Source organism: Typopeltis vanoorti, chromosome 14, assembly GCF_054136105.1.
Source record: "Typopeltis vanoorti isolate ZY-2024b chromosome 14, IOZ_Tvanoo_1.0, whole genome shotgun sequence".
Lineage (NCBI taxonomy): Eukaryota > Metazoa > Arthropoda > Arachnida > Uropygi > Thelyphonidae > Typopeltis > Typopeltis vanoorti.
Genome location: NC_143562.1, coordinates 93,267,643 through 93,284,776, shown reverse-complemented (window position 1 = coordinate 93,284,776; position 17,134 = coordinate 93,267,643). Strand labels below are relative to the sequence as shown.

The window sequence follows — 17,134 nt, the reverse complement described above, 5'->3', positions numbered from 1 at the left end:
GCTCCTATAGGAGGAGATGACCTTGCTAATGCTTCTGCCTGATATCTGCACTTGGGCCTGGCTCCCACTGAAGAGACCTCAATAAAGGTAGAAACTACCTGGGTAGTGGTCCCTCCCTTAATGCATAAACATCATACATATCCACAAGGAGATGTGTTTTGCATTGTGGGAGATACTGAGATAGGAGGGTTGGTAGCTTGCTCCACCTTTGCAAGGAGTTGCCCGGTGTTGTACCACTTTACCCCCATCCTGAAGATACTTTCAGACGCAAACTTTGTTTGCACACACACTTGGATAAAGGATTAAACTAAATTTATCATAGCAAGTTATTGTTACTATTTATTGCCTCTACGTTTTAACTAAAGCTGGAATTATTATGCTTATTACTGAAACTTAAAAAAATCAAAGCTGGAGTTGAATAAATCTTAATAATTGTACAATCAAGTTGGAACTGAATTAATCCTATATATATTATATGCTTTTTATGTGAATCCCAGGCCTAAAGTAAGTAAGGTGGTCTCGCACTAGGCGACAAAATTTACCTTTCACCTAAAGTTGGGTGGTTGGAAAGCAGATACGTTAACCATTCTATCAACCAGGGAGGCATACTATGCATGGTACTGAAAACTGAAACATTTTATATTTATATTTAGATCCATGTCGTAATTCCATAAATATGATGATTTTTGCTACAATTTTTATTACCGTAAATTCAAATTTTTTATTTTTAGTGAGAATATCTGAACTTGACAGTTGATGAAGTTCCTATTTTTACCTTGATTAGCAAGCTTAATTTGACTGCATTTAATTTTTTTTTTTTTCTAAACTCTTATCGCTATACTAAATTATTACCATACTTTTAACATTTTTTCGGTATTCAGAATTATTGTAGCAACTATGATGCTTGTCGATGAAGCTTGTCAAACGAAATCAACAATCAAGACTGCAATTGAAATCTTTCACAGAAAGATTTTAATTACTCTTTCTTTAAATTAATTATGATTCAGTTGCATGGAATATTTAAAAGTTTAAATAATATATATATTTAGAATTACATTAAAAGATTTTAAACTATTTAGAAAATTTAATATTAAATATAAAGTATCGCAGAAGTTGCACAATTATTTATACTCCATCGATATAAGTTAGTCATTTATTTATATAAAATGACTTACAACGTTGCTGGTTTAATATTACCAAGATTTTTTTTTAATATTAATATTTATTGTATACATGTGAAATTCGTTTTTAATTTTGGGAAGAGACACAATGAATAAATTGTGCACCAAAAAGGGTCAAATATTGTAAACAGTAAAGGAAATTCCAAATAACGGTAATTAACCTGATAGTTTAGTTACCATTATTTGGCTAGTATTTGTAAAGCAGTATACTGTATACAAGTGTATATACCTAATTATATGGTTAAAGTAGTTGTCACTGTCGGTAAGATAATATTTTTTGAATTAATTTATTATTCTTATTTTACTGTTACTCATTTATTTTAACAAAACCTAGATACTACTGTTTCTATTTTTGTATTTTTTTAGCTTTCAAAGTAATTGTTTATTTTGGATTTAATAAATATTTATTTCGCTTTTGATAGATTAATGCACATAATGATGCCAAGCAAATTTGAATCTGGAGCTAGTAAAAGAAAACAACTCAGAGAAAATGAAAGCTAAATAGTCCAAAAGGAGCAATTTTGTCTTTCTTGCGTTCTGAAAATGAAGAATTTCGTAGAACTGAAGTTGTACTTCACACTTCTCGGAATGAAAGCGAAACATTGGTATCATTATCGGGAGGAGATGAAAGTGAAAATGAAGAACATCAAAATGATATGGAAAAAATAGAAGGAGAGAAAAAAGTAAATGAAACAAATCAAGAGGGTTCTGAAGAAAATTTTCAATCGGAGTCCTACCAGCAAGCAAGCTATCTCTTATCCTACCGATATAGCAGTGTGGCCACTTACTATTAATGAACAGTTTATCGAGCATGTTTTAATAAATATGCCTCAGAATGTTGGTAAAATTGAAAATTTAAAAATAAAAGAATACACAGAATGCAATAGAATATATGTCAGAAATGTAAATGAATCACATTTTTACTGTAAAAAAGGCGAATGGAACAAAGGAGAAACGAGAGTGGCTAATTTTTTCAGAAACCGGCAAAGCAATTTACTGCTTTGTTTGTAAATTGTTTTCTAAGTCAAATAATAGCTTAATGAAGGATTTCAATGACTAGGGAAATATAACACGAACCTTATGTGATCACGAGCATTCTACTGAGCATATACGAGCGATGTGCACATATCGCAAAAGAAAATCAAGTTCTGTAAATAGTCGAATTGATCAAACAAATACAATCTGAAGAAAATTATTGGAGAGAGGTTTTAAAAAGAATAATAGCTACCATTAAGTTACTGAGTAAACAAGAGCTAGCATTTAGATGAAATAAAAATGATATTTTTTCTGATTCTTGCAGAAATTATTTATTGTGCTTACATTATTTAAGTGAATTCGATGATTTTTTAAACCATCACATGAAAATGTATGCCAACTGTGGTTCTGGCAGATCAAATTATCTTTCTTACCACACTTGTGATGAATTCATAGTATTAATAGCTAAAAAAACAAGAGAAATATTAATATCAAAAATTAAGGAAGCTGCTTATTTTGCAATAATAATTTCATGATTCAATGCCAGACACTGGCCATAATGACCAACTAGCTATGATATTTAGGTATGTTGCCGCAAATTCTGACATTAGAGAAACATTTATCGGGTTCATCAGTATTACACAACATAATTCCTTGTATTTAGAAGAGGTAGTGTTAAAAAAATTAGAAGAATTATCTTTTGATATAAAAATGTGCAGAGGGTAAAGTTATGATAATGCTGCCAATATGAAAGGTATATATACATGTTTACAAGCTATGATGTTCCCTCTGCACATTATATACCATGCTCTAGTCATTCCTTAAATTTAATTGGCAACTATGCTGCGGAATCTTGTCCGGAAGCAGTGCAATATTTTTGTTTTATTCAAAATGTATATAATTACTTTTCATCTTCAACAAGAAGACGGGGTATACTCCTTAAACATTTAGGAAAAAAAATCTTTAACAGTTAAACAACTAAATGAAACGAGGTGGTCCACAAGAGCTGACGCTATATTGGCTTTGAAACATGAATATAAACAATTTAAAAACGCATTACTTGAACTATCCATTTCTCCTCATGAGAAACCTATTTCTAAATTAGAGAGCTCATCATTGGCTGAACATTTTGACAAACCAGAAACAGCAATTTTAACAGTTGTGTGGGACAAAATTCTACAACGAATACATGCTACTAATAAATCTCTACAAGATCCCGATATGGATTTGTTTTTAGCTAATAATTTGTCACAGTCTTTAGTTGGTTTTATTTTAGATATAAGAAACAGTTTTGCTGCTGTAAATGAAGAAGCGAATTTATTAACAGATAAGACAAAATTTAAAGATGAAAAGAAAAGAGTTAAAAAACGAAAAAAATGAGTGACGAAGTTTCACAATCTAGTGTTGCTAGTTGTGAGAGGAGTTTTTCTAAATAAAATAGATTAAGAATTATCTACATTACTATGAAATAGACTTCGCCAATGTCATCGATGATTTTGCTAACAGAAAAGCAAGAAAAATAACATTTTAGAATGCTGAAATTAAAGTTTTACTTCAGAAATAAACATAGTGTTTTAATTTATTTTGTTATACATCGTTTTGACTTTTTAAAATATTTTTGGCGTGTATTGAGAGGGTCTGCAAGGTCAGGGATCGCCCTGGGCAGAAAAAGCTCTAGCTACACCACTGAGTACAAGATTAGGATTAATAAAATTTTACAAACTTATGGGATTGATATTAATCCAGAAAAATTTACTGATGAAGTTAAGCAATTTTTAATAATGATAAATTCAATTAAAAATATGTATAAATTTATAAACGATGGATTAAGGCCTACTTTTCCGAATGTAGAAACAATTAAAAAAAATATTTTGATGATGCCTATTCAAATGCAAGTGCTGAACACTCATTTTCAGTGTTGAAACGAATAAAAAATTATTTAAGAAGCAACTTGCACCAAAATAAAACAAGTGACCTGTCGTTATTATGCATTGAATCAGATGTAATGGACTCTATTAATTATGATGACATTATAGATATATTTGCTAAAACCAAAGCCAGAAAAAAAAAAAACTTTTAGTTATTAATATTTTTATTTAAATTTTAACTGATTTATTTTTATACTTTTTTTAAAATGCGAATATATATATATATATACACACACACACACACACACACACACACACACCAATGTTGTATTGTGTTATTAAAATGAGTTATTATGAAAATGTTGCCTTTTATTTTCAATAAATTAGAAAAAGCTTATTTTTGAGGCCTCATAATGACGTTGCGCCTCAGGCCTCCAAAAGTATAAATGCGGCCCTGCATAAAGCATCTTCACAACCACAACTCAGAGCAGTTTCGACCTGTATTGAGGTCTCATCGGTGGGAGCCTTACTTAGAGATACCATGGTTGAAGAAGTACAAATAGTCATATTTCCATATACATGTAATCAAAGGGTGAAACCAAGAATATAATTTCTTGGCATTTTTAATTCATAGCCCAACCAAGTGAAAATCTTTCAATACTGAATATCAGCTCAGTTGAGAAACAGGCAAAGCCCACTGGAATGCACAGGCCTTGTTCTTTTCGGAGAACAGACAGAAAGCTAGAGAGCAAAAACTCTCTGTTCAGTACTTTAGCTGATAATAGTTCTGGCAAGATTGATTGACTGGACTTGTAGTCCTTAATGAGATAAGCAAAGAAATTATAAATTAAAGATGCCAAGAAATTATATTCTTGGTTTAATTCTTGATCCAATTGTAAGCAAAAGTTTGTGCATGAAGTATCTTCACAAATGAGCTACTTGTATATAGAGGCTAATGACTTCAAATAAATTGCCTTAGTATCCCATAATGCAATGCACACCTCCTTTTGGATGTGTATAATTATTATTATTGTATGGGTACTTCTACGGAGTCCTAAGACTCATGGGAGACTCAAACTCTCAACAAAATATCTATCACACCTCTCCTTGAGATAAACTGGCATTGTGGGTGAAGGATAATTGTTGTCAATTTGTTGCAAAATGTAAGATTATGCACTTTGGGATGAAAAGATTACATACTGTATTACACTGATGGTAGTGGATTGCAGAAAAATTAATGAGGCTAGGGACTTGGGTGTAATGATTGACAGGGAGTTGAAGTTCAGAAGATATATTGCAAAAGATGGCAAATAGCTTAAAGGATTACTTGGCTGTTTGAAAAAACATACTAATAAGCAAAGATGGGGAGGTTATTATTCCACTTTATAAGGCTATGATGCAGCTGCATCTTGATTACTGTGCACAGATTTGGTTATTGGTTTCTTGAGGATTAGGGGGTGACAGAGATAAGTGACCAAGCAGGTGACATCATAAATGATAAAATTTCTTTCTCAAATCAGAGATTTCATATACTCTCAACAAATATAAATACATAAGTAAAAAAAATAAACAGAAATGCATTAACGAGATAAATAAAGAGCCAAAAGGCTTCATTTCGGCGATGCAAAATTATACAAGTTAAGTAGATATTGAATCCAACATTATTTCAAAGCTGAATATAAAAACTCTAAGAGTTTCCTGTCGAATAAATATAGAAACTATAAAAGTTTCAGTGGATCCAGGTATAAGCCAACCTAGTTCAAGCTATGGCAACTCGTAGTAAAGGTGGAGCAAGTTCTGATCACTATCCATAATGTAAAGCACAACTCCTTACGGACATGACGCTATACATTATGGTGGGAGAGTCACTACCCAGACTCGTTTCGACCTTTGTTGAGGTCTCATCAGTGAGTAGGTAGACCCAGATGTAAATACTGAGGTTGAGTGATGCAGAACTAGAGTTTCTATACTCAGCTTTGAAATAATGTTGGATTCAATATCCACTTAATCTGTATAATTTTGCATTGCCGAAGTGAAGCCTTTTGGCTCTTTATTTATCTCTTTAATTCTTAGTGCACTGGTTGGCAACTTATATGGTAAAGAATAACTTCTGCATCACTCAACCTCAGTATTTACATCTGGGTCTACCTACTCACTGATGAGACTTCAACAAAGGTCAAAACCGGTCTGGGTAGTGACCCTCCCTCCATAATGTATAGCATCATGCATGTCCGTAAGGAGATGTGCTTTACATTATGGAAAATACTAAGGATAGTGATCAGAACTTGCTCCACCTTTACTACGAGTTGCCCCAGCTTGAACTAGGTTGGCTTAAGTTTGGATCCGCCGAAACTTTTATAGTTTCTATATTTATTCGGCATGAAACTCTTAGCATTTCTAAAACTCTCAGAGTTTCTATATTCGGCTTTGGATTCAATATCCACTTAATTTGTATAATAAGAAATGCATTATTTTTTTTTATATCATCAATCATTCTGAATCTGCTGCTGGATGAAGATCTTTCACTCAACCTCAGTATTTATATCTGGGTCTACCTACTCAGTGATGAGACCTCAACAAAGGTCAAAACCAGTCTGGGTAGTTGGTCCTAGGCTGTTTGTTGCCATGTCATTCCAACTTTCCTGATTTCATCCCTCCATCAGCTAAATGGTCATTCTCTAGATCTTTTAGTCTCTGGGGGTCCAGTTTATTATTTCTGTAGTCCAACTTTGGTCAGATCTAGCAATGTGACCTGTCCATTTCCATTTTAGGGTTTTCACATGGAAAATGATGTCTTCCACTCTTGTCACTTCTCTTGTCCATGTATTCCACTTCTTGTAATTCCATGTTTCTCTGAGTGGTCTCTAGCCTTTGGATGTTATCTGGGTAAGAGTCCAAGTCTTTGATCCATAGGTAAGAATGGGTAGGATGTAGTGGTTAAGCTTTTTCTTTTTTTTTTCGATATAAGAGTAGAGTGATCCTAAAGATATAATAGTTTTTACCAAATGCACTCCATTCCAGTTTTACACGTTTATTCATTTCTCCCTGAATTCTGCCATCATTGTAATCTTTTGACAATAGAAATGTGTAGTATTCACATTTTCCAGTATCACATCATTATCACATATATATCTCATAAATCAGATATATATATATATATATATATATATATATATGATTTATCTGTGAAGTTGCTGTACATTACTTCAGTCTTCTCCAAGTTGATCTTTAGTCCCAGTTCTTTACATTTGTGTGTTAGTTCCCAAATCATGTTTTGTAATTCAGGTGGAGTATTAGCAAAAATAATGATCAACAAAATGTAGATGGGTAAGGCAATCTCCATTAACATGATTCCTTTTCCTTCCCAATTCACTGATAGAAAAACACTATGTAGTACTGCATTAAAAAGCTTTGGTATTTTCCATAATGTAAAGCACATCTCCTTACGGACATGTATGATGATATACATTATGGAGGGAGGGTCACTATCTAGACCGGTTTCGACCTTTGTTAAGGTCTCATCAGTGAGTAGGTAGACCCAGATGTAAATACTGAGGTTGAGTGATGCAGAAGTTATTCTTTACCATATGAGTTGCTAACCGGTGCACCAAGAATTAATGAGATAAATAAAGATCCAAAAGGTTTCACTTTGGCAATGCAAAATTATACAAATTAAGTGGATATTGATTCCAACATTATTTCAAAGCCAAATATAGAAACTCTAGTTCTGCATCACACAACCTCAGTATTTACATCTGGGTCTACCTACTCACTGATGAGACCTCAACAAAGGTCAAAACCAGTCTGGGTAGTGACCCTCCCTCAATAATGTATAGCGTCATATGGTGTCACCTTGGCATACTCCTTTCCCAATTTTGACAGGCTTTGTGTCTTCAAAAAGCCTGAATGTTGTGTTCTCATATTTTTATTTCATAGCAGAACAAAAGCTGCGCGCACACACAATAATCTCTCAATTATTTAATCCTCAAATAATCAAAATTAAACAGTCTTTGAATTAGGTAGATAAATCGTTGAATATTACTTTATACATAAATTACTTTACATATAAATTAATATTACTTTATACCACATGGAATTCTAATCCGTAAACTACAACATATGGGAATGGATATAGGGTTGGTGAGATGGATAGGTGGGTGGTTGATGGAGAGATATCAAAGAGTAGTTTATTCAGGAGTAGAGTCCAAAAGACAGCCTGTGACTAGTGGTGTGCTACAGGGTTCTGTTCTCGGACTGCTGCTGTTTAATCTGTTCATTAACGATATAGGGAAGGATCTAAGAGGAACAGTTCATTTGTTCACTGATGATGCCAAGTTGGGTAGGGCGATAGTGAATGCAGAAGATGTCAAAATCTTGCAGGATGACGTGGATAGATTGGAGTTCTGGGCTAAGGAGAATGGATGTCAATTTAATGTGACAAAATGTAAGGCTGGTAATCTTTTCACCCCAGAATGCATAAGGTTATGCATTCTGGGGTGAAAAGATTAGCAGCAGTATACCACATTGGTGGAACTGTACTCCAGGAGATTGATGAGGCCAGGGACTTGGGAGTGTTGGTGGATAGGGAGATGAAGTTTAGGGAGCACATTGCAAAAGTGGCTAAATCAGCTCATCAACTCACTTGGTTGTTGAAAAATACTTTGACGAGCAGAGACAAGCAAGTTATTGTATCTCTGTACCAAGCCTTGATAAGACTTCATCTCGACTACTGTGCCCAGATTTGGTCACCTAGATTTTTTCTTGATGGGGAGGAGGTGGAGAGGATCCAGAGGCGAGTGACCAAGATGATAGCAGGTCTATGGAACGAACCTTATGAGAACAGGTTGAAGATTTGTGGGTTGCAGAAATTAGTTGATAGGTGGAAAAGGGGAGATAATTGAGACATTCAAATTGCTAAAGGATTTCTATAGGATTAATTCAGAGGATATTTTTGAGATCAATATTGGTGGTGGGAGAACTAGGGAGACAACTATGGAAGCTGGGCAAGAGTGTAGTTATCAAGGGTGTTAGAACTGGGTTCTTTTAGAGTGGTAAATGAGTGGAATAAGCTGCCAGAGTCTGTTGTGGGTGCTATGACGCTGAGTGAGTTCAAGGCAAGGTATGATAGATACTGTGAGAATGTCGTATAGTTGCGTGGACATGATGTTTAAGGCCTCCCTCAATGAGTCTAAGGACTCCCTGGAGTCGCCCGTAATAATAATAATAATAAACCGTATCTTCAATTTGCTGACCAGCAAATCAATTTCTCAGTATGACAGGATAACTGAGAGATAGGAAGAGATGAGAAAAACAAAAATCTGTAGAGAAAAGTGGATTTGAGTAACATGACTTAAAAGTGATAAAACATCTTTAAATAACATTCCTCACTCAAGAGAGAGAGAGGCATAGTAAAATTTAAGAAAGTGTGCCAACCTGCAAAAGAATTTTATGTTAATCAAAATGCACACTTACACTAAAGCAGGTCTCAGATCTCGTCTCTTTAAGGCATCAAGTATTCTATTTAACTCTGAAAATGGTTCTCTTTTATCTTGTTCCATTTGTAATCCAGTTTCCTAGGAAAAATTTGGACATTACAACTCGTATTATATTTTTTAAGTAATAATATATCATTGCCATGCCATACATGTTCCAATAGAAGACATTTGTAATGTATCATTGTAGATGTTTATAAAACTGAAAGTCTGCAACCAACATTAACCTGAAAGTACCCCCTGTAACATGCCTGGATCATCTTTAAACCTTACTCTCTTACTGTGGGGGGGGGGGATAAGAAATTGGAACAATCTGCAAAAGAAAAAGAAGCTGTAATGCCTTTTTTTTTTTTTTCAATTGAAGCATGACAGAAAGCTTTACATATCAGTGACCATTCAGTGGTAGTCTAGTTAATATAGCATATGTTAAGGTGCACATACAAAGCAAAGAGAGTAGTTAGTGAATTCCTTATTGTAGAACATGTGAATCTGATGAAAATTCCTAAAATGTGTAAGGAGATGATATTGGCCCCTTGCAGGATGCTATTTTATGATGAGGTGCCAAAAGAAGCTGTAGGTGAAGAGTTCTCAGAGTAAAGACTATGGGGTCAGCATAAAGAATGAGGGAGACTGTTGAATAGTGACACAAAAAATTGAAAATTAATTCATGTAAAAGCCACTCTTAAATAAATTATATTTTCTGAGAAAAAAATAAAGTTCATTACTTTCATAACCCTCTTCATTTCATAACAATAAACTTCCATAGAACGGACAGCCTTCCAGCAAGAACATTCTATTTATCCACCACTACCACCACTATTCATGTAAAAAAAATTTACTCCTTATCCCCTTCTCTTCCCACCTCCTCATTCTCTTATACAACTTCTGGGGATGGCCTCTTTCTTTCATTCTCACCATCCCCTCATTTAATAATCAATGTTTTGGAATCCCCAAAACAACTAAAACATCTTTAATCATATATCACATTTTTTTCTGCCAAAGCACTAACTCTGCAATTTACATTTCTTTAACCTCACCCTGTAAAAACACTCCAGAATCCTAACACTGCATTAATCACTTCTCTCTAAACCTATTCAGCGTTTTCTCATTACAATGGAAATCAAGTGACCAAATCTAAACACAATACTCCAAACATGGTCTGATTAATGTCTTGTAAAGTGGTACAATTACCTTTTTAGAAGAGTAGCAATTCTTTACTATGATAAGGGGAAAAGATTAAGCTGACAAGCCTGAAGAAAGAGCACTGCAACTTTTTCAATGTTCTCTTTAAACTTTAGACTTGTTAACCCTCACTCCCACATCCTGACTGTCATCAGTCTCTTGGAGCACAATTCCATCAGCACAATAAATAACTACACTGTACACACTCCTAAGTGCAACAACCTGCTAACAGGTTGGCTGAGTGGACAGCATACTTGCTCTCCAACCAACAAGTTATGGATTTGATGGGCTTAGATGTTTTGTGAATGTCTTTGGGCAGGAGACAAATTTCAGTGCCAGTGTGAGATGACATCTTCTTTTCAGCATCCTACGCCTGAAAAGACTTGAAAAATTTTAATGTTTGGTCTCTAGAGCAGGGTTTATAGATAATCTAACTCCCTAGCCCACCCACACTAATAATAGTGTACCATAGGGCTAACTGACTTGAATCTATTAACATTAAATACAATCCAATTTAACTGATTAAAAGAAGTCTATTTAAATCTTCTCGTCTTCCTGAAGATTTAAACAGATTTTTTTTGCCTAAAAGCTATTCAAATCTTCCAGAAGAGACTCATATCAACATTAGACGTTCTCGTTCACTTCAACTTAGCATCATCAGCAAACAAGCAGCCCCCGGACAAACTATATGAAATATCATTAACAAAAATGTCAAACAGTAGTGACCTTGAACAAAACCCTGTGCCACACCATACTATAGGTTACCTGGCTTTTCTGGGATTCTCCAATACAACAACACACCGAAAGATTGGTATTGTTCGGCTAATCTAATTATCCATGTAATGTTAATTAATTCTGACAGTATATATTAGAACAGACTGATAAGTAAATAATTAATTTATTGACTTATTGCTGATATTTCGCTGGTATTCTAACCAGCATCTTCAGAGAACAAAAAACAGTTTGTCACAGTGCACGAGAAAACAACAATCTGGCATAACAGTGGGACTAGTTAGAACAATTGTAGCTACAACACAAAGACTAAAGTCCTAATTAGGTTCCCCCTATGTTCAAAAAAATATCCATATAATGAATAACCACTTATCCATTTCATCTTGTATATACCAACTCATTTGGATAGTTTTAAAATTTCTTCACAGAGTCCAAAAATATCACTGTAATATGAGTTGCCTTATCCAGCCCATTTGACAATTTTTTCATAAAATGCAAGTAGATGTTAAAAGCAGGCATTAAAAACCCATCCTAATAAAAAAACATCCAGATTTTATCCCTTCATTTCTATTCCTGTTTCATCATCTTTAATTGCTTTTTTCTTTCTTTTTTTCAATGTGGTTCCCAATCACAAAAGGTTGGTAAACCTATAGTATCATACATTTGTACTGTACTGTGGGTGGACTAAGGGTTTTTTTTCTTTTCTTCTTTTTTTTTTTGTAATTTTTTATTTATTTTTACATAGTATGGAACTCTGTTCTAGAGACCAAATATGGAACTTTTTCAAGCCACTTTAGGACTCCAATAAGGTACTTCTTCCATTAGTATGCTATAAACAGAGACCATGTGAAGTCCCATAAAGAATGTTCTTGTCATTACTCTCCTTCATTGCGTCACTAGTGCATAATCTTGCCAAACTTATTATCAGAAACTCAGTATTTTCCCAGATATAAGTCCCATTCTAGTTACTATATATACTCTATACTATATCTTTCTTTCCACTCCCGAACACTCCTGCTTTCTTATTCTCATCATTCCTCTTCTCCCATATCTTTCATTCTATCCTATTATAATTACTGATCTTCACTCTCCTTCCTTCTCCTCCACCCCCCCCCCTCTTTCTTCCTTTTTCATATTCATTTTATCATAATGCTATGTTATCTCTCTTATTCAATAACAATCGTTACAAATGTTCACTATCAAACCCAAACCAATGCAAGTCATCTGTTTTAAACTAATCCAACTTCCTTTTGAATGTGCTCTGTACATTTTTTCCTTTTTATATGAAGCATCAGTTAATCAAAGCATTTTCTTAGAAAAATTTTGTTAATAATAGTTCATTAATGAAATTAAATTGTTCATATTTGAGAAATTTTTACATCCAAAAATATGACATCGGATTGAAACATTTATTTTTATATATCAGTCATTTATTTAGAAACATATCTTAACTAGTTTTGCTCACTTTAAAACTGCATTAAAATTACATCAAAATGCACATTAAAACAGCTTAGTCAGGGTTTTAAATAAAGCACAAAACTATATATAAAAACAGATAACAACAAAATTGTCAACATGATGAAAAATTGTTACAAAAGAAGGAAAACTGATTCTTCCTAAAACACAAATGTGAAGTCATACCATGTGTTAGCTGTCATTAAGCAAAGACAAAATTGGTGATTGTTGGCAAAATTGAAATCTAAAATGGTGAAGGATCTGATGAGAGCTTTCCAGATGTTATTTAATATAAGACCTTGATTCATTTAAAAAAATCCATGACAACAGATAACTGTAAAGAATGCTTTTAGTAATTAAATTGTGTTAATGATATGTAATCTAACAGGAAAAATTCAGCTGTTTGCCAATACTGAACAACTGAATATCCCTAAAGTGAGATGAGAAGAGTAATAAGAAATAATGTTGATGTCAAAGTTCTTCAGGAAGATTTTAAACAGGTTGATAGCTTAAACAGAGAAAGCAGTTATTGCCATTTTAAAGTTGCTTAGTGCAAGATTTTGCACTTTGAAGTACAGAAGTGTAATGATGCCTACTGTATTAGTGAAATTGTGCAGTGGGAATTTTTTTTTTTAATGTGACTTCCACCCACGAAAGGGTGGAAGTCACATTACACATGAACCATGAATGGGCTAATAGTTTTTTTTATGAATTTATATATATGTTTTGTATATTTATTTTTTTACATAGTCCAGAAACTAGCAAGATATACTCATCATTGGAGGAGACTGGAATGCAAAGATTGGCAGAAATAACACAGGGTGGGAAAAGGTTATGAGAAAATTTGGATATGGAGAAAGAAATGAATGCGAAGAGATGCTTCTGGAATTTGCCACTGATAACAACCTGATGATATGCAATACTAAATTCCACCAAAAAGATTGTCGTAAATGGACATACACTCCTTCGATGGCAGGCACAGGAATATGATCGACCTGATATTAATAGACCAGAAATGGAGAACATCAGTTCAACATTGCAGATCATTCCAAGGAGCTGATATTGATTCGGACCAGAGTTTAGTAATTGTGAATATAAGACTAAAAAAACAGACGTACAAAGGAAAATTCAAAAAAGCTAGACATCTCAAGACTAAATGAAGACAGGATCTAATATAAATACAAGAGCAGAATGACTGACTACAGTACTAAAAAAGTGGTAGAGGAAGTAATTCCTGAAACAGAGAAGATCAACAAGAAACGGATAACTCAGAAAATCCTGAAAATGGTACAAGAGAAAAGAGAACTGAAACTTAAAAGAGATAATTCAGAGGCAGCAGATGAGTTATACTGTCAAAAATGCAATGAAGTACGGAAAGCAACAAGATCTGATAAAGCCAAATGGCTGGAGGACCAATGCAAAGACATTGAACAGTACTATGGAGAACATAAAACTAGAGAGATCTATAAACTTATAAGAAACGTCAAAAGGAAGTGGCAAACAAGATCCATAGTAGTCAAAGATGAAGATGATAAAGTATTGATGGACAAGACCAAAATCATACACAGATGGACAAGGTATTGCAGCAAACTATATAAAAATCAACTAAATAATACTGCAACAAAAGTAATCAAAGAACTAAAAGCAATCTCTCCACCAGCAGAGATCTTTGAAAATGACATCTTGGAAGAGAAGGTGAGTAAGGCTATAAAACATCTCAAGAACAACAAGAGTCTTGGAAATGCCAACATAATAGGCAAGATGCTAAAACATGGGGTTGAACTGGTTGAAAAAGAAATGCATAAGTGTGTAATGAAATATGGAAATCAGAGTATGCCCCTGAAGAGTGGAAATCTGTCTTGGTTGTTCTTCATAAGAAAGGCAGTGCTTTATTATTATTATTAAGTAACACCTCCAGGGAGTCCACAGACTCATCGAGGGAGGGCACCAACTCTACAGCTTTCTGTCTCCACTACTCAATCCACCAACTACACCGACACCATCTACTGACCACCACTAGTATTTCCACAGACAATCACAAACATCCATGCCCATGGAGGGATTTGAACCCACAACCTTTTGGCTGGAGAGCAGATATGCTAACCATTCAGCTAACCAGGCCGGCTTTAGAATGCACCAATTACAGAACTATTGCACTAATGAGTAATCTTGGCAAATGCTGATGAAAATACTTATAGAATGCCTGAAGGGTCATATGGAGACACGTCATCCTGATGAGCAAGCTGGATTTCAAAAAGATCAAAGTACAGTGCAATAAATACTTGCACTAAGACTAGGGTTTCCGGGAGGGAATTCCTTCCCGCCCGTTCTCGAGAAAATTTTTAATAAATTATTTTTTATTAAATCATAAATCATACTTTAATATTTTTTTATAGATTGCCATCACAATGAGTATAGAGTATAAAGAATGTTGGGAATATTTTAGAAAAGATAAAGATAACGAATCAGCTCGTTGCCAGATATGCTCCAAAACTTTGCAATGCAAAGCATCATCAACCAGCGGTCTACATAGGCACCTAGTATACGTTCATGGAATGAAAAGGAAAAAAAAACAGTCTGAATTGAATAACGATGAGCCAATGCCTTCATCTTCTAAGAGACAAACGACAATTTTACATTATGTCAAGGGACTGGATTTAGAAGAAACCGTAAGCAAATTAGCAGCCTTGGATGGGATATCAGTCAACACATCACAAAAAGTGAGTTTATTACGGAAAGTTTCACAAGCAAAGGAATGCAGTTGCCAAGATGTCCATCTTCAGTTATGACACTAATACATAATTATTATAGTAAAGTGAAACAACTGTACATCCAGAAATTGGAAGTATTGAAATGTAATAATAAAAAACTGAGTATTTCAATAGACGAGTGGACCAGTTGCAAGAATTGCAGATACATGAATGTTCACGTATACTGCAATGAGACCTCTATGAACCTTGGTTTAATAAGAATACATGGGAACTGTCCTGCAAAAAAAGTATTATCCTTACTTCAGGAAAGATTAGAAAACTTTCAGTTAAAACTTGAAAGTGATGCAGTTGCAATTACAAGTGACGGTGCAGCTGTTATGGAAAAATTCGCAAAATTATCACCGACTATTCAACAGTACTGCTACAACCATGCGCTACATCTAGCTGTAACAAAAGTATTTTATGTTAAAAAGTTGAAAGGTGAAGCATCAGTGACGTGTAGCAGTGACAGTGAATTCAATACAGATTCTGAATACGTGACCTGAGCTGATCAGTATGATTTGCGAGATGATCTATCTTTGGCAATTAGCAGCGTACGAAGAATTATGAAAATATTCTCCAGTAAAAAATTGTCTTTTGCAGTAAGAAATAACGAGTGAAAAGAGGGAACTAGAAGTCATTTTGGACTGTAAAACACGCTGGAACACACTGGAGAGAATGATAGAGAGATTTTTAAAGATTGTAAATCCAATTAAGACTGTTTTAAGAGAGCTGAAACTCGATCACTTATGGAAAGAAGAGTATTATGAAATATTGAGAGGTATGAGTGACCACAACATGATCATCGCAACTATGAATATGAAAATGAGGGAAAGATTACCTACAAAATCAACTCATAAAAGATATAATATAGAAAAATTGAAAGATCCCCAAATAAATACACTATATAAAAATTAAAATTAAAACAAATTTTTGACACAAGCTTTAAGAAATATAATAGTATCGAATCTAAAACCAAATACTTTTCACAAAAGATAACTGAGACAGCTGAAGAAATCCTTGGATACAAAAGGAAAATAAATAAACCATGGATAATCAAAAATATTTTGGACCTATGCGACGAAAGAAGATATTTGAAATCTCATATTAACAGCGATGATAATAGAGAACAGTATAAAAATATTACTAAGATTATTAAAAAAGAAATCAAACATGCTAGAAACTTATGGATAACCAAACCTTTTACCGCAATTAATTGGAGCATAGAAGATGAAGATGGAACTCCTATCACGGATAACCAGAAAATAGTTGATAGATGGAAATGTTACGCAACCAAACTTTTTCAAAAAGACCCTCAAATGACTGATGATATTTTGGATGGAATTTTGCCAGGAGGAAGGAGATTACCCGATATTAAAAGAAGTTATTGCAACAGTTAGCTCCTCAAAAATAAGAAAATCACTGGGAAGTGATGGTGTCACAGTGGAACTGATACGCGAAGGAGGTGAAATCATCAAAGACACCTTGCTAAATTTATT

General features: G+C 34.0%; 1 protein-coding gene across 2 annotated transcripts in view; it reads right to left on the bottom strand.

The window, feature by feature from the left end:
- Sou (required for meiotic nuclear division 5 protein souji) overlaps positions 1-17,134 on the bottom strand; it is a 280,328-nt gene that overhangs the window by 167,075 nt on the left and 96,119 nt on the right. For both annotated transcript variants that reach the window (XM_090403620.1, XM_090403621.1), the window contains exon 4: positions 9,497-9,597. In XM_090403620.1, coding sequence (XP_090259746.1) covers positions 9,497-9,597 — 101 coding nt within the window. The remainder of the gene's footprint in view (positions 1-9,496; positions 9,598-17,134) is intronic.